The sequence below is a fragment of the Leptodactylus fuscus genome, chromosome 3, assembly GCF_031893055.1.
Source record: "Leptodactylus fuscus isolate aLepFus1 chromosome 3, aLepFus1.hap2, whole genome shotgun sequence".
In the NCBI taxonomy this organism is placed as follows: domain Eukaryota; kingdom Metazoa; phylum Chordata; class Amphibia; order Anura; family Leptodactylidae; genus Leptodactylus; species Leptodactylus fuscus.
The window spans coordinates 177969344-177994398 of record NC_134267.1 but is presented as its reverse complement, the minus strand read 5'-3'; the positions used below and the strand labels follow the sequence as shown (position 1 = coordinate 177994398).

General features: G+C 43.8%; 1 protein-coding gene across 1 annotated transcript; it reads left to right on the top strand.

Annotated features, from left to right (window-relative positions):
- The first annotated feature begins 9596 nt into the window (after window positions 1-9596).
- On the top strand, window positions 9597-13360 carry PAQR9 (progestin and adipoQ receptor family member 9). Its single transcript, XM_075268825.1, has one exon. The coding sequence runs from the start codon at window positions 9970-9972 to the stop codon at window positions 11011-11013; it is 1044 nt and encodes a 347-aa protein (XP_075124926.1). The 5' UTR covers window positions 9597-9969; the 3' UTR covers window positions 11014-13360.
- Window positions 13361-25055: the final 11695 nt, after the last annotated feature.

Below are 25055 nucleotides of genomic sequence, written 5' to 3'. Positions count from 1 at the left end.
CCTGCTTTAACCAGTGATATATGAAAACCTAGGTCGGCTACAGGCATGATCATTGTCTTTATTGAAAGTACGATTTGCTTTAAAACAAGATTGTGGTTCCGGTTGGAACCAATGAAAGTGACAGCGCCCTCTTCAGTTTCATAAATGTATCCTGCTGGGGTTAACTATACTCTACTGTGGGGGAATGAGGGATGGAGGAGTGATTTAGATAGGTGAAATCCCCATGTGGTTTTACCATTTAAAAATGGTGGAGAATATAGCCATAATGTTTATCTTCTTCATTCAAAAGGGCCACTAACAGTGGGTTGCAGGGGTAGTGGCCATCACAGGGCCCGGGACATTAGGCGGCCCGGCGACAGCTGCTACCCCTGCGATTTTTTTCTCTTCTTAGTAGTAGTTACTCCAGCTGGTAACGGGCCCTAATTGATTACCAATCCTGGCAGGGGTCAGGATCGGTAAGTGACGCCGCACCTCAGAAGACGACCTCCAACTCCGCTCTGCTCTCATCTGCTCCTCACACAACCGCCTCCAAGATTTCTCCTGTGTATCCCCCAATCCCCCATACTCTGGAACTCCTTACCAAGACACATAAGACTGACCCCCACAATCATAGGATTCAAGCAGGCCCTGAAGACTCACCTATTCAGGAAGGCCTACAACCTCCAATAACACTATCACCACACCACCATCTGTACAGTCTCCCCCTCTCCTTCTGTCTCTACCCCCCCCCCCCCCCTTCCCTCATAGATTGTAAGCCCTTGCGGGCAGGGCCCTGTACACCGCTGTGCCAGTCGGTCATTGTTAGTATTATATCTACCTGTATATTTTGTGTATTGTATGTAACCCCCAAATGTAAAGCACCCTGGAATTAATGGTGCTATATAAATAAACAATAATAATAATAAAATAATAATCCTACATTTTTGGTTTAGTTATAAACCGAACAATTTGAAATATTCTGCTCAAATCATATTTGGAAAATCCACCTTATAGATCCCTGAAAGGCTTCTGAGCCTGGGTACAAGCACCCCCTAAACACACTCACCTGCTGTGACCTACCTCAGTGATGCCTGAGCAAATATCTTCAGTGTGTCATACAAAACATCTATACAAAAAGATTGGACAATCCCTTAGGACAGAATAGTATGGGAGCATGCTATGCTGTATGGCTCTACTATTAGCCCAAACAACACAAACTGACTGTGCCAATGGGCTAATATATGCTCAAAGTATACATCAGACATATAGTCCGGAGCAGCGTACTGCAAACTTGCTCCCATACTATATACCATTTAACCGGTCAACACACTATGCTGGCATATTTGGTTTAATCTTCTTCTATACGTGATTGCCTTCTTCATATTGATGGACACTTTTCTGCATGACGTATTTTCTGTACACTAAAACATCTACATAAAAAAATTATTTTTCTTAACCAACTACATACAGTATGTGAATATTCTGTAGCCCACTGCCTACTTGCTGTCATTTGGCCAGACCACTAGGTGGCACTATTTCACTGGTGTTTAGAAATTAGTCAATCTGTAAAGTTATTTGACACTTTGTAGTTTTAACAGACTTGTATAGCCTTAAGCATCACTATAAACAGATCATATTGTCTCTTTAACTTGCATTCACTTTCTACATTGCATTAAACCTTACTGTAGTTGCAATGTGTGATGTCATTTTTCTGGGAATGAGGACCATAGTTTAGCCAATGTAGTGATGTATACATCCTTCTAGTTAATATAGCTTAAATTCTTACAGTCATGTTCAAGGGTCTCACAGGGGTACAATGACATACTATGACAATTGTAAGATAATAGTTGCGCCAAAATCAGGTATAAACAAAGCAATGTAACAAACAGTACCAACATTTTTTTTCAAAACGCACATGAAAATATACTTAGAAAATGTAGTGAGAATACATCCTTAGGACTTACTCACATTCCAGTCGGTGATTTGAAGCCAAAACCAGGAGAGAGTCAAAAATACAGAATAGGTGCAAATCTTTCTAATACACCTTACTTGATTTTGGCTCATAACCAGTGATGCAAATCTCTGATTGAAACATTGACCTGTGAATGAGACCTTACAATAACTAAAGGCATTCTCCAGGATAAATTCAAAGTGGTGTAAAATAAAAAATAAAAGAAGAGATACTCACCCTCCCCTGGTCCTCGGTTTGGGCAATGTGTTCTCAGTTCTCTCTGGAGCTGGAAGTGCAAAAGCTGGTGACTGCTGCTGCCAACCATTGGCCTGGTATGTCATGTCACAGACTGATGGCAACTGGTGATGTATCAGCACAGCAGTGACATCCCCATAGGTATCACTTCTTTTTTAATTCTCCACCAACTCCTCACCCTCAGTGACTTTTGAATAAATCCCCAAACAACTCCTTTAAGAGCACTGCCTTACCCTTGAAATGATTGCCATAATCCTGGGCACTGGGTAAGTTGGGAAAGGCCAAGGTCGATGGGCTTTTGCTGTCCATAAAAGTAAAAGCCATTTATTCTTCACGGATTTCCTGTATAGACAAAGCCCATGGTTCATCCGTATGGACAAGGGATGTCACCCTGAGAGAACCCCTTTAATTGCATTTCTGTCTGCAGACCGATGAGACAGACATTGTAACATAATATAGTAGAGAAGGTTGAATGAAGATACAAGTCTGTCAAGTCCAACCTATATCCTATAGTGTTGATCCAGAGGAATAGGATACCCATGAAACTTATGCCAATTGCCCCATGTAAAAAAAAAAAGGCAGAAACTTGAGTCAAAGTAACTGCAGTCCAGTTTATCAATAGCCTGTAATTAGAGATGAGCAAACAGTGAAATGTTCGAAGTACTCGACTGTTCGATCGAACATCGAACCCCATTATAGTCTATGGGGAATAAATATTCGTTTAGGGGGAAACCACTATTCGAATCAGGAGAGTCACCAAGTCCACTATGACACCCCAGGAAATGATGCCAACACCCTGGAATGCAACTGGGACAGCAGGGGAAGCATGTCTGGGGGCATCTAACAAGCCCAAGTCACTGTATTATGTCGGGATCCCTGTCAGTTTGCGATATGCGGGAGCTGAATTTTTACCATAGGAATGCATTGACCAGCGTTGATTGGCTGAATGCCATACAGAGTACAGCATTCGGCCAAATAACACTAGTTCTGCCTGAGGCTCGTCTGTGAGGAGGCGGAGTCTAAGATCGGACCAGAATGGAGACTGCTGTGGACCGATCTTAGACTCCGCCTCCTCCAGCAGAACCAGCGTTGATTGGCCGAATGCTGTACTCTGTATGGCATTCGGCCAATCAATGCTGGTCAATGCATTCCTATCCCGAGATGTAGCAGTGCTGGCCGTGCGCTCAGCTTGGCTACACTGGAGATGCAGTCGAGCTGAGCGCATGGCCAGCACTGCTACACTGGAGATGTGAACCTTGCTGCACACTCACCTCTGCTGCATCAGAGATGCGCTGAACCCTGCTGCACACTCAGCTCTGCTGCATCAGAGATGCGCTGAACCTAGCTGCACACTCATCTCTGCTGCAGAGCTGAGTGTGCAGCAGGGTTCAGTGCACACTCAGCTCTGATTCATCTCCGGTGTAGCAGTGCTGAGCACGAATGCTGTACCAATCAACGCTGGTCAATGCATTCCTATGGGAAAAAGTCAGCTCGCGCATATCGCAAGCTGACAGGGATCCCGACCAGATAGAGCCCCAAAGAGCTGGGTGAGTAACATTCCCACCTAAATAAAGCTAATTCCTAGCTAACCCTGCCTGTACATCTATCTCTGTCTCACAGTCACATAGTTCAGTCTCATATGAATCGGATATTAAATCCACCATTCATTGGAGGTCACCTGAATTAGTCAGCCAATTACTTTTTCCGATTTTTTTCGATGCCTCCATTGTCGTAGTTCCTGTCCCACTTCCCCTGCGCAGTTATTGGTGCAAAAAAAGCGCCAGGGAAGGTGTGAGGGGAATCGAATTTTTAGTGAGTTTGCCACCTGGTGTGCGACTCGAATCAAACATCTCGAACAGCCTGATATCCGATCCGATGTACTCGATCGAACGCTGTTCGTTCATCTCTACCTGTAATAAAACATAATGTCCCCCTGCCCCATTTTTGGTATATCTAAGGCCAGGTTCACACGATGTCTTTTGGCACATAATGTGCCACGTAGACGCCGCAGGAGCTTTTACGGGCCGTATACGTTCCCATTGTTTTGAATGGGAGCCGGTACCGTATACGCATTGCTATTTTGCGGCCGTGATTTTGCGGCGGCCACAAAACAGCGCCGCGTATACGGTACTGGCTCCCATTGAAAACAATGGGAGCGTATACGGCCCGCAAAAGCTCCCGCGGCGTCTACGTGGCACATTACGTGCCAAAAGACATCGTGTGAACCCGGCCTAAGACTTCTCAAGTAACAGATTTATTGCATAAATCTTTTTATTGCATAAAACCGCAGGAAAACACACTTTTTTCTGCACTGTTTTTCATAGATTTTTTTGTAGCGTTTTTCTTTGCAGTTTTTCTCCCCTTATTAAATCTATCAAGAGGATATCGCTCGTGTTTCCACAGGTAAAATCGACATGCTTCATTTTTTAAAAATGCATGCATTCTGCAGTGTTTTTTTATTCAATGTGTGTTTTTGGGATTAAACAAAATCACATTCACTTTGCTGGTACAGTAAAATGCATCTCTTTTTTTCTGCTGTATTTCCCCAACATGGGGCCTATATCACAAGCCATGGAAGGTTATCACAATATTTATCCAGAAATTAACTCTACATGTGTAAATGTAAAATATGTCATATGAGGCCACTTATATATGTAATATGATGTCGTGTGCAGGAATAACATACACTAATTTTATGCATATAGGCCAAGTATTTCATTTCTCCACTTTCCAGTGCCAGTACTTATATACACGAGCCTCGCTGTACTAATCCTGTTCGCAGCTCCAAGATTATTTTGACATTTAGGTCACACTAGACGTAATCCAAGAACTATAACAGTCTGGCTGCAGACGGGTTAACAGCATGCATCTGCCTCAGCGCGTGACATTTGCTATGATAAATGCATGTATATCAGGCCACAAGGTTACATTGTATTAGCAGAGTGCTTTGACATAATCAAAATGTCTGCCAATCTGTCCTAAGCATGACCTTGAGCGATGAAATATAATCCTATGCAGACGTAGAGGACTGGTGCAGTAATACAAGCATGTAGTGAATGACCTGCCCTGTGCAAAGGATCCAAAATATGCCCCAGATAAAGGACCAGAACGAATGTGACCGCTATCAGAATGGAATATTCATGATGTTACTAAACTGGAAGAAAGTCATATTAGGAGGAAATAAAGATTTTTACCAAATGATAGACTGGCCTTTAGCTCTGCAGGTCATATGAGTAGATGACTGGGAGATCGGTACATGCTAGGAGTTGTTGTTTTACAGCATCTTAGTCCTGCATATTAGATATAAGGACCTATATCGGAAGTCCTTTCTCCCAACCGCGATCAGACTACATAATCTACATCAGACCAAACGAAGATCACTCCGCACAGAGAACTAATGATTATGACTATGAAGTCTTGATTCTTTCTTCCTCTGTTCCTTAGCTGCTATGGACTCCTAGTATATCTTCTCTTCTCAGCATATGTGTGTCTACGTCTGTATTATATTACTGTGTATTATCCTGTATCTGTTTTACTATGCTGCTGTAACATGCTGAAATTTCCCCACTGTGGGACTATTAAAGGATTATCTTATTTTATATAACTGTTATAATGGGTCTCAGGGGGAGGGGGTCTCCTTATAATGAGAGAGGACAATAGCAGGGGATATGAACTACCTCTCCGTCCCAAACTAGCAATGTTTCTACTTCACTAGCCTGTAGACCTCATGGCAATGTCCTAATGATGAATTTTCCAGATGGTTGTCACATAAGAGCTAAAACTGCTCTGTGCATGCTCAGCCCTGGAGTTATCACTATACACACCCACACGATCAGTTTACCATAGGATAAGTGAGATTTTATCTCAGTTACACAGATCAATTATTTATACACATACTAGTTATCAATTACATTACAACAATGATCTATCGAAATGGGGAAGATGGTGGAATGTACATAACAGTTCACATCGGTTTTCTGGCCAAAAAATGCACTACTTTGTCCATTATCCAACCAACTCTCTACATTTGAGAAAAGTGAGGGGACAGGGATCAAAAGGGGCCCAGAATGCAGTTGTCCGACATTAGTTTACATTAGCATTCGGCTTCCATCCGGAAGGAGTCTGCATGAGGACCACCCTGAACGGAATACCAACGCTAATGCAAGCATTGTGCAGTTAAGCACATGGACCCCATAAACTATAATGGATCTGTGTGCTTGCTGCGCACTGCGACATGTCTGTTGAAAGTAATCACAAGGGAAATCACATGCATCAATCTTAATAAATCTCTGCCATACTCAAATTAAATGGTCACTAACTTCTCAGACCACTTAGTCTCATTTTATAGCGTATGTGATTTTGGACTACAATGTAATGCATTTTAATTAAAAATGTGGATGCTTTCCACCTGAAAAATCTCTCTAAATTTCCTGCCACTAGGTGTCTCCTTACTAGCTAATTTGCAGTTCATATGTTCAATAAGCAAGACATCTGGAGGGGGAGGTTCTATCCTGTCTTCACACATTGAATGGAAATGGAGGGGTTGATTTTCCTCACAGCCTGCACACGTCTGGAAACTCTTGCTCTGTTCAAAGAACTGAAGATTCTGCAAATCTCACAGTTTACAGTGTAAGAAAAGTATTCTATGTACATGTATTTATTTATATCTACTGTATTTGTGTGATTACAGATTAGATATTATTCCCAAATAGCAAGCAACTGTTTTGTTATCTTGTGCTTTAGCTGCTTGCCTACATGTATTTGTCCTGTATTTACGGTCCAGGATTCCTGGATCTCCAATATTACGGTCCCTTTGGCTTGTCTCAGCTGTTTGTTTGCTAATGTACAGTTACTCCTGGCAGAATAGTATCAATGATGGATAAGGAAGTGGCAGACTTGTTACACATGCCCACAGAAATATAAAAATTGTTTAATCCATAATGTGTTTATTAGCAGCAGAAAAAAATAATTCATAATTCTGAAATGGCTGATAACTGAGAATAACAGATTTCAGCCAAGCCACAGGTTTCTACAGTGAACAGCAAAAGAGATAAATCAGAGCTTGCAGAGGAAGATGTCAAATGCATCCATTGAAGGACTTATTGGAAAATCTCTGCTTACCATTATGTCTGTACATCCCCAGCAGATCAGAGGAGTTGGTGAGACGATGGAGTTTAGGTTCAGGTCAAAATTAAACCTACCCTTTTATAGAAAGCTGCATTGAAGTTCTTGTCCCAGAGGATACCTCACTGGTATATTATCTGTGGGGGTTCAACATCCAGATCCCACACAGATCAGCTGTTCAAGCAGCCTTTGGACACTTGAAGTTACAGTAGTGGACACAGTTGCTGACATTCAAGTAATAGGGGCAGTGTTGCAATTCTGTAAATTGTGGATATGTCATTAATATAACAAATCTTTTGGGGCTGGAAAACTCTTCAACTGCATATACAGCAACGTAATATCATCTAATATAATCTGTATCACAGTCTTCATAAACTGGAAAGGAATGATCATAGGGCAGGCCATGCACAAGGAAGTCATAAAACCCGATGGTTTCCCTGCATTATGCCATTCTAATTTATGACTGCCTGAATCTGCTGCTCCTTGGTAAGAGGAAAGCATATGGCTGTATATTCTGCACAGACTTACAGCTGGGACAGTATGAGCATTGTAGACTTTTCTTACAGGACAGCATCTATTTTCAAGGGGCACTTCTGATCACTTAAAGGGGCTCAATCATTGGGAAAAGTCATTTTTAGCTAAGCACATACCTGCATAGCCTTTAGAAAAGCTACCTTTTGTATGTAAATTGCCTCAGCAGTTTTTGAATAAGTCAATTTTTATTCATATGCTAATTAGCTTTCTCTGTGCACCGGAAGTGTCTGTGATCACTGTCTGCTATTCTCTATGTGTATGAGAACAGGGAGATGAGTCATAGAGAATAGCACAGAGGGTGCACAGAGACACTTCCGGAGTGCACTGAGAAGGCTAATTAGCATTTGAATAAAAACAGGCTAATTCAAAAATTACTGAGGCAATTTACATACAAAAGGTAGGTGTGGAATAGCCTTTCTAAAGGCTATGCAAGTATGTGCTTAGCTAAAAAATGATTTTTCCCAATGATAGAGCCCCTTTAAGTCTATACTGTTATTTTCCCACAGCAGCAGAGTACCTTCTACAAGTAATTTGTTTTCGACTGGTGAATGTTAACGCTTCATGTAGATGGTTGTCATCTATAGTGGCCACGCATCAGATGACTAGTACTTGGACCTTCATTTTAGCTTGATAAACCTAAAGCAGGTACTAAAAAGTACCTGCTTTAGGTTTATCAAGCTAAAATGAAGGTCCAAGTACTAGTCATCTGATGCGTGGCCACTATAGATGACAACCATCTACATGAAGCGTTAACATTCACCAGTCGAAAACAAACTGAATAGTACCTGAACTCAGAGTGAGACGAACTGAACTCAGTCGATCTGGTGCTATGCAGTGAAAAAGTGGCTTTAGAGGATCACTGAATATGTAATCCTCTGTAGGCATATTAGTGTCTTTTTGGTGTATTAGTGCATTGATCACTCTGTCCTAGATCTGTCACATCTGACTGCACATTAATACAGCATGTAGCATTATGCTTGCCATCAAAATAATAGAACCCACAACATATCGCCATTATAAATCAATGAACACAGTCTTAAAGGGGTTGTCCGGGATTTTAAAAGACTCTGTCAAAAAAAGAACACGATCAAATAAAAAATACTCACCATGTAAACCTCCCCTCCCCACACCTACATTCTGAGGGTCTGCCCTTGTCCTGCAGCCAATGGGCCTTGGTGGTGATTTTTATATGTACATCATGAGGCCAGTCTTCAGTGGTCATGTGGATATATGAGATGCCTTTGCCGAAGGACAAGAAAACAATGACTGATAGGGGGCAGTGGTGTAACATGAAGCTTCAAGGCCCCAGTGCAAAATCTGTAGATAGCCCCCCAGCTATAATGTATCATATAGAGTAGTGATCTCATATTGGGAAAAGACACCCTTAAGGGTCCTGGATGCAACCACATACTATGCACCCCCTCAAGTTCTGCCCCTGGCAGGGGGTACAGGGGCATCATCACTGAGATTTAACAGGTGTGGAAATTATTTTTTGTTACATTTTTGCAATATTTTTCTTTCTTACAAGCCCCTTACTCTTGTATCTCTGATATAATCTATTTTTGGCTTTTTTTTCAGAATCTCTTGTAAAACACTGCATTAGTAAACAGGGATGTGCCTCTGCAATCTTTTGCATAGCATTAGAGGATTCTATATAAAACATGTAAGGAGTACAAGCCCAGTGCTACATGGAGGTGGAGCGTCCCTTTAAGGGGTGAGGTCATGACCTGAGCACATCCTCCAGGCTCAGGGTGCGCACTATATGCCAGGGATCAGAGCTGCACCCCCGCCCGGTACAGTGTCACCCGTGGAGCTGTCATCATAAAGCTCAAGGTCAGGAACACCCACTCTGCAGGCAGGGATGGGGGTGGGGGGTCGAGCTGCTGCTGCTAGATCTCACACCTATGGGGGAATGCTCAGGCTGGAGGATCAGATGCTCGGGGCTGCTGCTGCTGACTGGTGCAGGCTACTGTGCATGACTACAGCTCAGCTGCCGCATTCATGCTGAAGGATCACAGAGGAGTCAGCAGCAGCAGCGATAACGGCGGCGGGAACGACTAGTCCCTCTCCTCTCCCCCAGCCTCAGCAGTAGCACAGAGCCCGCAGTGATCGCGCAGGAGGGCACCATGCCCCCGCAGACCTTCGCCCGGGACCGGGATACGTCCTCCCTCCTGCGCTGGGACGAGGTGCCGGATGACTTCGTGGAGTGCTTCATCCTGTCCGGGTACCGGCGGCTGCACCTGACCGCCCAGGAGTGCCTGGCATCCATATTCCAGCCCACCAACGAGACCCTGAACTTCTGGACTCACTTCATCCCGCTGGTGCTGTTCGCCAGCCGCTTCTACCAAGTGATCTTCGTGTCCGGGGAGCTGGCCTGGCACCACCCTGCGCTGCTGCCCCTCTGGTGCTATGCCTCGGGGGTGCTGCTGACATTTGCCATGAGCTGCACTGCCCATGTGTTCAGCTGCCGCTCCCTGCGCCTGCGTGCCGCCTTCTTCTTCCTGGACTATGCCTCCATCAGCTACTATGGCTTCGCCAGCACCCTGGCATACTCGTACTATCTGCTGCCTAGGCTGAGCCTGCTGGACCCGGCGGTGATGACTCCGTACCTGCAGAGCCTGGGCTGCCACTGGGTGGACTATGGCACTCTGATGGGGCTGTACAGTGAGCTGGTGCTGCCCATAGCCTTTGTGCTGGCAGTCACCTGCACTGTGGCATGCTGTAAGAGCCGATCCGAGGACTGCTCCTACCCCTTTGCCATCCGCACTTTTGTCTTCGCTATGCCCCTCAGCATGGCGTGCCCGGTGATGATTGAGAGCCTGCTCTTTGACCTGGGCAGGAAGAACCCCACTCTGTTCGTGCACTTCTACAGGAGGTACTTCTGGCTGCTGGTGGCCGCCTTCTTCAATGTCAGTAAGATCCCTGAGAGGATCCAGCCCGGGCTCTTTGACATCATTGGGCACAGCCACCAGCTCTTCCACATCTTCACCTTCCTCAGTATTTATGACCAGATGCACTATGTGGAGCAGGGTCTGGAGAACTTCCTGAAGTCTCCACACACTTCTCCCACCATCCAAGGGACAGTAGGGTACTTGGTGCTGCTCATTGTCTGCCTAGGTATGGTAGTAAGGACCTATCTCAAGGGACTGGCCAGCAACAAGCAGGACTGATGCTAGCTGGCTACTGCCTGAGTGCAACCATGCTGGAGGCAACAACTACATCTAGAAACTGGGGTTGGTCTTATTGGTACCTTGTTGCTTTATTCTGCTGTAACCTAAAATGCGCCTTATATGTGTCACTTACCTGCTTACATGTCTGAGGGCACATTATGAGTTTTGACTTAACTCTAGGTACCCCGGGCCTTCTGCCCACCGTCACATATCAGAACATTTATCTATGAACCACTTAGTCCACATCTGCACTAAGCAATCTGATTCATTGGAGGATCAAAAGAATGGAAAAATGGACTGTAAAAATAGTGGACACTAACCGAGCCTGAGGGACCCATTGGTTATGATAGAGGGCATCGGGTGTCTGTCAGGTGTCCATTTTTTGTAACTGAAATCGCCGGATGGAAAAATTGGGCTTGCAGCACATTTTTTGTCCGGTGATTTATGACGGCTCTGCCCCGGACGGACACCCAGTGCAGATGTGAACTTAACGTAAAATATTCTGGCTATCAATTTAAATGATTTTTAATTGGAAAAAATAATAAGATTATCTCAAATGGTAGATTCCCGGACAAGCTAATAGATCTATTATTGTCGTGATAAATAATTCCTGAAAATCTTTGTACCAATTTCTGATAGATTTGGCGCCTATTCCCTGTTCACCTCATTTTATTTGCACGTCTATGCTTAGTTATATGAGCTGCACAGTTACAGCTCCCCTCCCCCTCCTTTTATCTCCATTGACCACCAGTCATGGTTGCATCCAGGCAGAGATAGTACAATGGAATCACTTGAAGATGCATTCACTCTTCCCTGCCATAGGTACAACACATAGTTCACACATTACTAGTGCTGCTAGTTACATCCACACTTCATGACACAAGTACTTATTGAATGAGGGGGTCTTGTTGTGACTGTTCGTGTGCTGGAACATGCGCCCCAAAATGTTGCTAACATTCCTGTATATGTGCATATTGCTAGTGCATAATATGAAGATGTGGGGTTATTCCTCCTACGGTCCAATGCTGCTAACAATAAAACTATGTGTGAGCTAGGTAACACCAACACTACCTGAAATTGTCCCCGTCCCTTGGGTATTCTAGGGGCTGCTTGCACTGTCCGCATGCTCTGCTACTACTAATGGACAGCACAGGGTGTGATCATAGTATTGGGATATATAGATGTCATTTTAATAGGGAATATGATGAGAAACACTGTTCTAGAGTATATAACATGAGTCATTGGTTCTCAGGGTATAATCTGTTTTACTACTAAGGTGACATTATTGTGGTTACATGAGTTTGCACAGTCCCTGAGGTCCATAAGGAATAGGTTTCCTTGTTATACTATAGGGGATAGATAGCTGTATACAGAATCAGAGGCAGTTATGTAATCCTACGGCTGTCCTGCCTTGCCTACCCCCACTAGTAGGACCGATTATGAGAATCTCCTTTGTTGGCCAAGGCTATCCTGCGTTCGCTCTTGCAGTCAACCACAAGCTGAATGACTTGAATAAGTGTTGTCCGGAAGGCCCTTATTTCCAGAAGAGTGGATGCATCTTTTATTGTTATGTGCAATCCCTAAGGGGCATTAATAGTTGTGTTAGGATATTGCAATGAAATAATGGGACACAAACCAGTAACTTATTTATTTATTGATTTTCTTTTATTTCCTGATGCTTGTGTAATGAGCTTTGTCTTTTTTGGGTCATCTGCTCTGGGATTAGCTTTTCCATGTACACAGTTTGGCAGCTGCGTTATCAGTCTGCTAATGTTCTCTCTGTACTGTGCACTACGTACACAAGATGCCAAATTCAAAGAAGCAGCATGGGTTGCAACTAGAGAAGTCTTCAATTATGCCTGGCCTCTTGTGCTCATTCATAAATATATGACCCTTCCTAGGACCAGCTGCTAACGCACAACGTGAACCATCTGGTTTAACTACTACAGCGCTGGACAAAATGCTGTGGATGACTAGGCGACACGCAGGTCTGCACAGAACATGCACTTAACACTTTCAGCACCAAAGGGCTGGACTCGACAATACAGTGCATTGCTTTTGCTGCCTCCTTTGCAGTGCAGGGGTCAGCTGTCATTCTTTCCATCCCATGATTTCACCTGCTTGGCTGTGCCTGCCATGTATTTGTGTGACCTTGTTATTTATTTCATCTATACACTATTCCCATCACTGCAATGAGACAGGAATTGTGTTTTTTAAGGTGGATTTATAGTATACTTAAATCCAGTCAGCACACGAGGAGTTAAACAAGCCATCTTTTCCAATGCATGGTCATAATGACAAATTTACCATGTAGTGTAACAAATTTGCAAGCACCTGAAATAATAATAAGTCATTTAATTTTTAATGTTGTGGTTTCTTTTAATATGTCACATTGGTTCATGTCTTATAAACAATGAGGATAACCGGGTTGGGAAATGTAAAAATAGTGGTTTTACCATTAGGCCTTGTTCACATAGAGGAGATAAGGATGCAGCTGGGTCAGTTTTTGTCAAATAAATAGTTCTTATGCATTTAGCACACAGTGCTGTTTTGCTGCAGTAAGTACATCCTAAAGGGATCGGTAGTATAGGACCATGTGCACACCTTTACCTACGGATCAGTTACTATACAGTGCATATATAAACAAGACCTTACAAAACTGGGTGCATACGCTGCAAAAACAGCTGATCTTCAGATTGACATTCTTTGTTTCATGTGCAAGGCCTACTGGCAGGGTCGGACTGCGGTGTCTAGGGCCCACCAGTGCAATTGTTTCTAGGGGCCCACCACCAGGACCCTGCAGACCAGCGATACCGAGACAGGGCAGCTAAAGGTAATGCCATCTCGGGAGCCATGCTGCTCACCCGCCATACAATGTGCAACAACATACTACCTAAACCTACTGCTACACTCTCTATGGAAAGTGAGCAGCGCAGCTCCTAGAAATGTTACCATTACCTGTAGCCACACTGTCCTGGAAGAGCTGATCTGCAGAGGTCCTGGCTGTTGTATCATCACAGATGTAATATTGATGGCCTATCCTAAGGACAGACCATCAATATTATAATGATGGATAAATCCTTTAAAGATTTGTCCAGGAATTGGATCAACCCATGTTCCTGGCGGGAGGTGTAAAATAAAAAATAAATAAATAAAAAGTGCCTTCACCTGTCCCCATTGCTCCATTGTCCGCCGCCAGTGTCCATTTAGTCTTGTGCCGGCACCTCCTTGCTGGGAGTCCTGCACCTCATGGGACCACTGAAACCAATTAGATACAGGATTTCCAGAAATAAAGCCAGGAGACTGAACAGATACAGGCAGGAGGATAACGGGGTGCTGGGGACAAAAGCTCAATGGAAAACACCGTCTCACTGTTGCGCTTAATCCTTAAAGAGGACCTTTCACCATTTGGGGCACATTCGGTTTAATACACCGCTAGAAAGCCGACAGTGTGTTGAATTCAGTGCAGCTTTCACATTCTGTGCCCCGGGTGAAGAGCTATCGGTGCCGGTACCGTACCACTGGCAGGAGGCCCCTCTGTGTAAGTGTCGGGGCCCTGGGAAACTGTCGGCAGCCAGGCATCTTTAGTAATTACAGCGCTGCTGGCAGCCTAGGGCCCCGAGCTTACTGACAGTCAAGGCTCGGGGCCCACCGGGGGATTCCCTGGTTCCCCGGCGGGCCAGTCCGACCCTGCCTACAGGTTTTCAGTTGTAAAGGATAAAATTGCTGCAAGTTCTCACCTGACATCTGCAAAATGCATTTAGGCTAAGGCCTCATGTTGCAGAAATGCAGGGTTTTTTAAGCCAAAGTCAGGAGTAGATTTAACAGAAGGTTCTAAGTACTTCCTATATATTTGCATACCTTTTCAATCCACTCCTGACCAGGCTCAAAAAAATGCTTCAAAATCTGCAACAAAAAACCCCTGTGTTTCTGCAACTTAGAGCCTTAGCGGGCTGCAGCGCTTTTCACAGAAAGTCTGCAGAGGTTTCCTATGTGGACATTCTACTTCAATTATACCTATAGGTAAACTGCTGGTGTTTCCATAGGTATAACTAACATGCTGCGATTTCCAAGATCACAACAGTTTTAGCAATCACAGCGTGTCTGCTGCATATATTTTTCTCCAATGTGTGGATTCGCGAGAATCTCATGCACTTTGCAGGGACTGTAAAACGCTGCGTTTTTTTTACCACAATGTTTACACCATGTGGGTCCCTGGCCTTAAAGGGGCTCTATCAGCAAAATCATGCTGCTAGAGCCCCACATATGCGTGCATAGCCTTTAAAAAGGCTATTCAGGCATCGGTAATGTTATATTAAACTACCCCCCCGTTTTAAAATAATAACTTAAAAAAGAATCTTCTCTACTTACGGAACGTGCACCCTGGGCGGGCATCTGGGTGTGTCTTCATCTTCTCCCCCGCCTCTTCTTCCTCTGACGTCTTCGGGTCCCGTCCTTCTCCGGCGCTTGCTCGCGGACACTGATAAAAAAAAAATAGCCCGGGCGCATGCGCAGTAGTCGTTGTAGAAGCCGCGTGCTACTGCGCATGCGCCCGGGCTATTTTTTTTTTATCAGTGTCCGCGAGCAAGCGCCGGAGGAGGACGGGACCCGAAGACGTCAGAGGAAGAAGAGGCGGGGAAGAAGAAGACGGCGCACCCTGAATGCCCGCCCAGGGTGCACGTTCCGTAAGTAGAGAACATTCTTTTTTAAGTTATTATTTTAAAACGGCGGGGTAGTTTAATTTAACTTTTACAGTGCCTGAATAGCCTTTTTAAAGGCTATGCAAGCATATGTGGGGCTCTATCAGCATGATTTTGCTGATAGAGCCCCTTTAAGTAGATTTTGCCTCAGATTTGAGATCACTCTTTTCAATGTGTACACATTAAAGGGAGGTTTACTAATCCTGTCTAGGTGAAGGCCGGGTTCAGACGGGGTTTTTTGGTCCGGAATTTGACACAGAGGCAGCCTCAAATTCCTGACCAAAAAACAGCTAGCTGCGCCTGGTGCAGTGCAGTGGTATCCAGCCACGGCATTCCACTCCGGATTAGGCCCAAATGAATGGGCCTAGTCGGGAGGGAAGTGTAGTGAGGCGGATGTCCGTGGCTGATTCAGCCGCAGACATCAGCCTGCAGAAAGATCACTTCTAGAGATGAGCGAACGGCGTTCGATCGAATTGATATTCGATCGAATATCAGGCCGTTCGGGGTGTTCGATTCCAATCGAATACCATGAGGCAAACTCACTAAAAATTCGATTCCCCTCCCACCTTCCCTGGCATGTTTTTTGCACCAATAACTGCGCAGGGGAGGTGGGACAGGAAATACGACAAGGTAGGCAGTGAAAAAAAATCGGAAAAAGGAATTGGCGGCCGGAAACAGATAACCTCCAATTTAGACGAATGGTGGATTTACCATTCGACTAATTTGGGACTGTGAACTATATGAATGTGAGACAGGGACAAATCTACAGGCAGGGTTAGCTAGGGATAACCTTTATTTAGGGGGGAATGTCACTCACCTAGCTCTTTGGGGCTGTATCTTGTCGGAAGGGACGCAGGTCATGTCGGGTCGAACGCTTGATGTGACCTGCGTCCCTTCTTTGCACTTGAGAAAGGGCCATTGTGAGGCCCGAAACGCGTCTTGCTGTGTGCGGTGTTGTACATCATCCAATAAATTGTTTAAAGTTTAGACCTTGGTCTACCTTCCTCTTCTATATGCCAGAGAGCGCGGTTCTTCCATAACGGACCTCTGGTCCTCTACTCCTGTCTCATAGTAAACAGGCGGTTCTTCTTACAGCGCTTTGCACAGAGACAGAGGCAGTGCCATTTGCTTTTTCTCTCTTCATACATTCTAAGTTTACACCACCCATTAGTTGGCAACTTTGTGCCAGCATTTTGGGGCATGTTCTCATATCTCTTGCCACTCCAAAGATCGCACGTAAATACATGTAGATTTCAGCTGTGATGGTGTCTTCTTCAACAGGAAAATGTGACTAGACTGCTTGTATTGGGAAACTGCATTATGATACTGCATGTAAATATTAAAGGGATATTCTGGACAAGCAATATTGATAACCTATCTTTAAGATTGGTCATCAATATCAGTTATCAACACCCAAGTCATCAATATCAGGGGCTCAACACTCAGGACCCCACAAAGCATACAGGGCCAGAAGCAGATTGCTCTGTTCTATGTGTAGTAGCCATGATAAGTTATTGCTGCTCAGTTCCCATTCACTTGTATAGGAGCTCAGCTGCAGTATCTCAGCACGGCCATTACACAGAGAGCAGATCTGTTATCCATATAGCAGTTGCTGAGAACAGCTGATCAGCAGGGTTCCTGGGTGTTACCTAGAGTGGAGGGCTGCTGCAAAATGTGTCTCCCACTGGGGAACCAGTTCATTGATTCTACTACCACAGGCAAAATGACGGACGGCAACAACTTCTCCCAGGGATGGCAGCTGACCACAGAGGATCTGAGGGGTTCAATGCATCATGGATTGTGAATGGAGTTATCAGGCTATGTTCAGATGCCAGAAAACTAAGAGGAATTTGAGGTGGACGTCTGCCTCAGATTCCTCTTAGTTTTCTGTCCCCTGATTACCCGTGTCTGATAGGGTCCTACCTTGGAGGTCCACATCTATCTACAGAATGGGAGCCGGTGTCCACTGGTTGTTATATTCAGGTGGTGAATAAATGGAGAGCTGGTTATGTATATTCTACAGCTCTCTCTATTCACTTCAGTGGGAGTCACAGAAACAGCTGAGCAAGTATGAATATGTTGTAAATGTCTAAGGCAGGAATACTCCTTTAAAGAGGACCTTTCATGTCATTACCGCTAGAAAGCCGACAGTGAATACAGCGCACTGTCAACTTTCCCGTTATGTGGCCTGGGATAAGAGCTATCGGTGCAGTTACCGATAGCTCTTCACTGTCAGAAGTGCACTCCTGACAGTCTGTCTGGGAACACCCCTCCTGACAGTACTGTGTGTAGCACTATACTGTGAGGGGGCGTTCCTTACTGCCCAGCCATGATGCTGAGTGGTGAGGAATGCCCCCCTCAGTACTAGTCTATGGACAAGAACACTCAGGAGGGGATGGCGTTCCTCACCGCTCAGCGTCATCACTGGGCGGTAAGGAACGCTAGCAGTATATAAAACTGCATGTGCCCGAGGACATGAAAGGTCCTCTTTAATTGGTAGAACTGATAAGCTGCATCACCATTGTGCAAAACAGTTTTGCCACCATCAGTAGTTGTGGTTACCTTAAAATAACAGTACTGGGGAACAGTATAACATCAAAAATGGCCCAGCTTTTAGCTGCATAGTTTAAACAGGATTAGTAAAAATCCCATTCACTGCAGTGCACATCTTACTCCTATGACAAATTACTGCAGCAGCCAAATTAAATAAAGGTACATGTGAACATACACTAATGTTATACAATACAAGTAGCTGCAGAATACAGCTTAGATGTATGAGTTGTGAACAATGTCCCATACTGCCATACAGTTAGTAGAAATATACCTAGACCACATATCACTGTTGTGTGCGTCAGTGACAGTGCCATGCTGTGATCAAATAGACAACCAATAGATTAAAAGGCATTTTAGGACACAGGGTTATTATCAGGGATTTTGGCCGTGCCCTGTAACGTCAATGGTTAAGCTGACAGTATGAGTGCTGGGCTTGTACTGACCATGCGCTAGCTTCTTATTCTGGAACTGCATATAAAATGATAGAGTATTCTGAGCACTGCAGTGCCTGGACTGTACAGTATAACACACAGGGCTCTCTGCGTGCTATTATTTGGAAGGAACAACAGCTACTATTACCGCCAGCACAGGAGCAGATTTCTGCTGACCTCCAAATGTGTACTAGCTGCAAAAAAACAGATCAATACTAGCTGGTGCAAAGCTTCGCTGTGCCCTAGTAAAGAAGGGTCAGCTGCTTATAGTGACCCAAAGTTAAGAGTTTATGCAAATAAAGCATTAAATATTAAACATCATAGTAAACATTGCAAGTTACCTTAGCCTAGAAGGTGTTAAAACGGTCAAAAGCTATGTGAAATATTTCTTAGAAATTGCCCTACTGCCTAAAGGTACAAGTATTATGTACCTGTTCTCAGAAACAGTATGTTTCGCTGAAAATTCAAGAATTTCTGAGAATACTTGGAGTGGGTGGCAAAAGTATGGCTGGAGGCAGTTACACTAAGCTAAACCCATCTGACTGCACTGATACTGAACTTTAGGCTCTGAGGGGGCAAATATAAGCCCATATTAATAGCCAAGATGGATTGGGACAGATTTAATCAAAATGACAGAAACCTTATCAGAACTTAAAGGGATTCTATCATTGGTGTCAGTGGTTTTGTGATAAAGACATTCCTGGATAGCCTTTAAAAAGGTTATTCTACTACTACCTTCTTCTTTTCAATTCTCCCCACTGTTCTTTTTTTTTTTTTTTTTTAAATGTAGATTGTGAGCCCCACATAGAGCTCACAATGTACATTTTTCCCTATCAGTATGTCTTTTTGGAATATGGGATGGAAATCCATGCAAACACGGGGAGAACATACAAACTCCTTGCAGATGGTTTTATGCCCTTGGCGGGATTTGAACATCAGGACTCCAGTGCTGCAAGGCTGCAGTGCTAACCACTGAGCCACCGTGTAGCCCCTTCTCCCCACTGTTCTGTTGTAATCCTGTTTAATTACTTTATGTAACTGAGCCCACGCGTTCCCCAGGGCCTCCGAGTACCCCCCCCCCAAGTCATACCTTTATTCACACCCCTCCATTGCTTGTGCTCGTCTGACCCTCCTCCTCCCTGGATGTTCTTCTGGCCAGATCGCACTGCTGCATTTGAATTCTTGGGCATGCGAATGCCCGAGCGCCATTTTGGTGTAGTTCACTATAGAACAGCATACTGAGCAGCATGCTGAGTTCTATAGCGAGCTACAACAAAATGGCGCTCAGACATGTGCAGTACCGCTATGAACAGAGCAGAACTGCGCATGCCCGAGAATGCAAATGCAGCAGCGCAATCTGGCCGGAAGAACATCCAGAGAGGAGGAGGGTCAGGCGGGGCACAAGCAATGGAGGGGTGTGAATAAAGGTATGGCATGAGGGCAGGCGGAGGCCATGGGGAACGCCCAGGCTGCTCCGTGAGCTCATTTACATTAAGTAATTACAACAGAACGGCAGGGAGAATCGAAAAAAAGAAGGCAGTAGTAAAATTACCTTTTTAAAGGCTATCCAGGAATATCTTTATCTCAGAACCAATGACGCTAGGTTCACACTTGCGTTCGGGTCTCCGTTATGTGGTTTCCGTCTTCTGCATGCAAGAAGACGGAAACCACAGACCGGGTCCGACCATGAGCGAAGGTGAGCGTTTTATGCTCTCCGCCACGAAACCGTTTTTTTTTAAACCGGACACGGAGTACTGCATGATCGACTCTGTGTCCGGATTTAAAAAAACGGTTTTGCAGCGGAGAGCTTAAAACGCTCACCGCCGCTCACGGCCAGACAGCTTTCAAACCCATTCAAATGAATGGGTATGAAAGAGTCCTGCAGGTTTCCGTCTCCTGCCTATGTTTTGTGCAGGAAACGGAAACCTGCAGAATGTAGACCGGGCGCAGATGTGAACGAGCCCTCACACCAATGATAGAAACCCTTTAACAATCTCCAGTGTAAGGCAGTAGGATCCAACAGACAGTGGTGGTATCCATCGTGCTATAGATTCAGCACTGCATTAGGCTGGTCTTACACGACCGTAATGTAAGTACACAAATCATCCGCAATTGAGGGTTTTCAATTGCAGACCATTTGCGGACACATTATATTCAGTGCAGCCTCTTAAACCACCGGATATTATATCGAGCAGGTCCGCAAAGACTGTGAATTCACGGCACTGCATGGACTCGCTCATAGATCTCTGCTCATAGAACTGATCAGCAACTTGCAGACCGTAAAATCAATACGATCATGTAAGACCAGCCTTATACCTTACGTCTATATTATAAACCACAATAGATGTGAATGGACCCTAACATGACCACCACTGGATTATAGATTTCTATGTAAATGTGTTGTCTCAACATCTGCACTTTGAATGAGCTCCATATTTTACTACATTTTGTAGGGGAAATGTGTGGCAGGTGCGGCGTTCTCCAGCTTTTTTCCTGGAGATTCATGCAAACTCACAGCAACTCAGTTGTTCACTAGGAAAACATTCTGTTAAAATGAGGTAGGCTTGTTGGAACAATCCCTGTGATAGAGCGAAGTCTATGCAAGGCTTTTACTGGTGCATTCCAGATGTGAATATCAATCATTGTCTTTTCTTCTGTCAATTACATTTTTTGTTTTCCTTTAGCGGGACATGTAAGGACCTGCTTGGTGCTGATGCATTATATATTGCCAGCTCTGTGGTGAATGTGGTCTCCATGGAATATATCCATATGCGATCTATAGGAGGGTTGATAACACGTCTTTAATACCAATTCCACCTCCTTGCACACTAAAAACGAGTCCACTTTATTTACTATATGTACCTGCTTGTTTTTACGTATATATTGTAGAACATTAGACAAAGTATTGGAGAAAATTGGATTTGACTGTTGGGTACCCTATTGATCATGAAACTGGGGATGCTCCCTCCAGGCGAATGAGACCCAGTGTGCTTGCATGACCTGTGCTCCATACACTGCTATCAGGGTGCTGAGACTGCAAGATTCGGCAGCCCCATAGAAATGGATGGAGTGCCGATTATACAAGTACACTGGTGATTCATTCACATGGAGGATACAGGGAGATTTTCAGTCCCCCATTCTCCTAATCATGGAGCGACCCACTGATCAGACTGCCCATAGATGTGTCTGTAATGGGACAACCCCTTTAAGATAGTTATCTACAAATAACTGCAGCCTGACTTCAAGTTAGTGAGGTCCATTGGTCTCCGCTGGTGTTTGTTGTAACTTGGATCCAACACTGCTTTCTGGTTTCCATTTATGACAAAACTATGGCACAAATGTGAATAAGCCTTAGTTAAGAAATTGCATTTTAGGTCAATAGCTAAACAGTTGAAAAATGCATTTATTATTGGTAAATTGTGTGCTGGTTTATGTTAACCCTTGATGGCTATGATGTATTGGAATATTTGCTCAAGATGCTACCTGTTTATTTCAGGTTAGGACTACACGTGTGTCATGTATGTCTCATTACTGGACCCTGAAATCTAAGAGATTATCTGCAGCAAACCATTGACCTTCAATTGCAATTGTAACATAAATCATATCGCCTTTCTTTGACCAAATGGACAACTTCACAGTTGGAGTTTGGAGAAGCCCTCACAATAATGTTCCTCACTCTTACTTCAATCCATGAACATAATGGTTGCAGATATCATGAAAAATGACAAAGTGTGTGCACTCTTTAATGTACAGTACTGCCTATAGGGAATTGCAAAGAGAGCCACAGGTGTCCAATATGTAGTAGATAATGTCCTCATTCCCAAGGTATAGAACAATTGTGATGTAGGATCAGGTTGTCTGAAATCTGTGAAATTACCCAATGTCTCATTTCTGGTGGAAGTTGTCCCAGTGGACCTTTATAACTGCATTAACTAGTCTTCATCATTATCCTCATCTAATTCCTCCTGATATTTCTCTTCTTTTTTAACCCTTTGATATATCCTTGTCCTCCAGCTCCATCATCATCTATGTGGTGGAATCTAACATTTTTTATGTTTTTTTTTCTATTTCCCTTTATAGATACCATGGATTCATCACAATGAATAATAACATGTTATCCATTTAGTTTCCTTCAATAATGAGCTTTTTGTGTTTTTTTACCACGAAGATATTTAATGTAATAACATTAGCTCTTAGAAAATGAATAGCATGGCAAAATGTAAAGTGTTAAGTGTATTAATCCTAACCTAACCTCACATTAAGTATACATCATTCTTAGAACTTCTGAAAGGATTTTATTCTATTTTGATGTTGAAATTGCTGCTAATGCTTTATTCCTTATTAATGAATATAAGCCCAATTTGCTATCTTTAATAATCTCCTTATCAGGCCTATATGTTATTTTATGTATTCAAGGTGACTCATGTTTCTTTTTATTTTTCCAGATTTGGAAAAATCTAAAGGGTTAAAAATATTGTTATGTTTAATAGTCTAGGGGCTTTACTCCAACACTTCCATATCAATCCAATGGGCTTGTGATTTAAAGAGGACCTTTCACCTCCTGGCGCACATGCGCTGTAATACACCGCTAGAAAGCCGACAGTGCGCTGAATTCAGTGCACTATCGGCTTTTCTGTTCTGTGCCCCCAGTGAAGAGCTATCAGTGCCGGTACCATAGCTCTTCACTGTCAGAAGGGCATTTCTGACAGTTAATCAGGAACGCCTTTCCTCACAGTAGCATCTATTGTGCTGTACTGTGAGAGGGGCTTTCCTTACTGCTCAGCGATGATGTTGAGCGGTGAAGAACGCGCCCTCCCCTACTCCTGATAGTACTTGTCCATAGACAAGGAGTGGGGGAGTGTTCCTCACCGCTCAGCATCATCGTGGTAAGGAACTCCCCCTCTCACAGTACAGCGCTGTGAGGAGAAATGTTCCTGACTGACTCTCAGAAACGCCCTTCTGACAGTGAAGAGCTGTGGTACTGGCATCGATAGCTCTTCACCTGGGACACAGAACGGAAAAGCCGATAGTACACTGACTCAGCACTGGCTCAGTTCATTTGCTAAGACAGCTCCCTTCTTTGTCTCTGAGATAGTATCAAACAATGTGAATTCAGCCCAATGGTGAGTATTCAGAAATAAATATCAATAATAGCCTACATTTGGGCAACAACCTGAGAAATCTTTATGTCGCTGGATAGTCCATTTAAGTCATATATCTTGATGAGTCTTTTGAAGCAATGTATCATCAAATTTTTATGAAAACCAGATAATTAAATATATGACTTTTTTCTAATGGAGTGAGGGATGTAGAAAAGTAAAGTATAGCAAAATGTAAAGTGAAATGTACCTTTTGTGAATTTTTGACACCAGAATTAGGGGCGTACAGCACTTCATAAATTCCCCCACTATAATTGTGCATGATAAATCTACTCCTATGTATCCTAGGCTAAGGCCCCACATGGCGTCCCGCAGCAAAAAAATGCTGTGGGAAAAAACGCGGCGGCAACACATCGTGGTTCTTCCTGCAGCGCTTTAGACAGAAAATTCACAGAGGTTTCCTCTGCGGACCCTCTGTTTCAATTATATCTATGAGGTGGCTAATTAGCATATCAAAAAAGCGGGCTAATTCAAAAACGGCTGAGAGGATTACTAAACAAAATGTATGTCTGGAATAGCCTTTCTAAAGTCTATGCAAATATATACTTAGTTAAAAATCACTAGAGCCAATGACAGAATCCCTTTAAGGGTGTATACAGGTACTTATTAATTAGGGGGCATTATTCATTGACGGGCACTATTAATTAAAGGAGGATCATAGGAGCATTAATAAATTAAAAATGCACAAGGGGATATTACTCATTTCCTGAATACTTATATATTACATATTTTATATTTGGAGTAGCAGTAGGATGGGGACTTTGTGTAGCTGAGGACAATGTGGGTCAGTGCCTGGAAAAGTGAGGAGCCAAAGATGTCTGTGCTGCAAACTACAGAGAGAAGTCACTGCTGATGGCGGTCTGAGTGGAAGTGATGAGAAATGTGAACTTACAGTCAAAGACGTCACCTGTAAATCCCAATATTTTATCCTGTACTATAATTACTGAAATAGTATTCCTAGCCCTATGTACAGGCCGTATCTTCCACTGTATGATCACCGTATAGTGATAATTTTGGTATACTTGAGTTGGGGGCCCACTTAGATGTGTTCGCCCGCCCATGATAAACCCTTAACTACACCTCTGCTTCCCACTCAAGCACCCCACCCAGCAGAAGTATGTCTCACAATCTGATTTTAATTATTAAAATAATAATGGCGATACATTCCTTTTAAGTCTAAGCTACTCGACTGTAGAGAT

What these genes read in the sequence shown, in the direction of transcription:
- PAQR9 (XM_075268825.1), top strand. Translation starts at nt 9,970, where the DNA reads ATGCCCCCGCAGACCTTCGCCCGGGACCGGGATACGTCCTCCCTCCTG.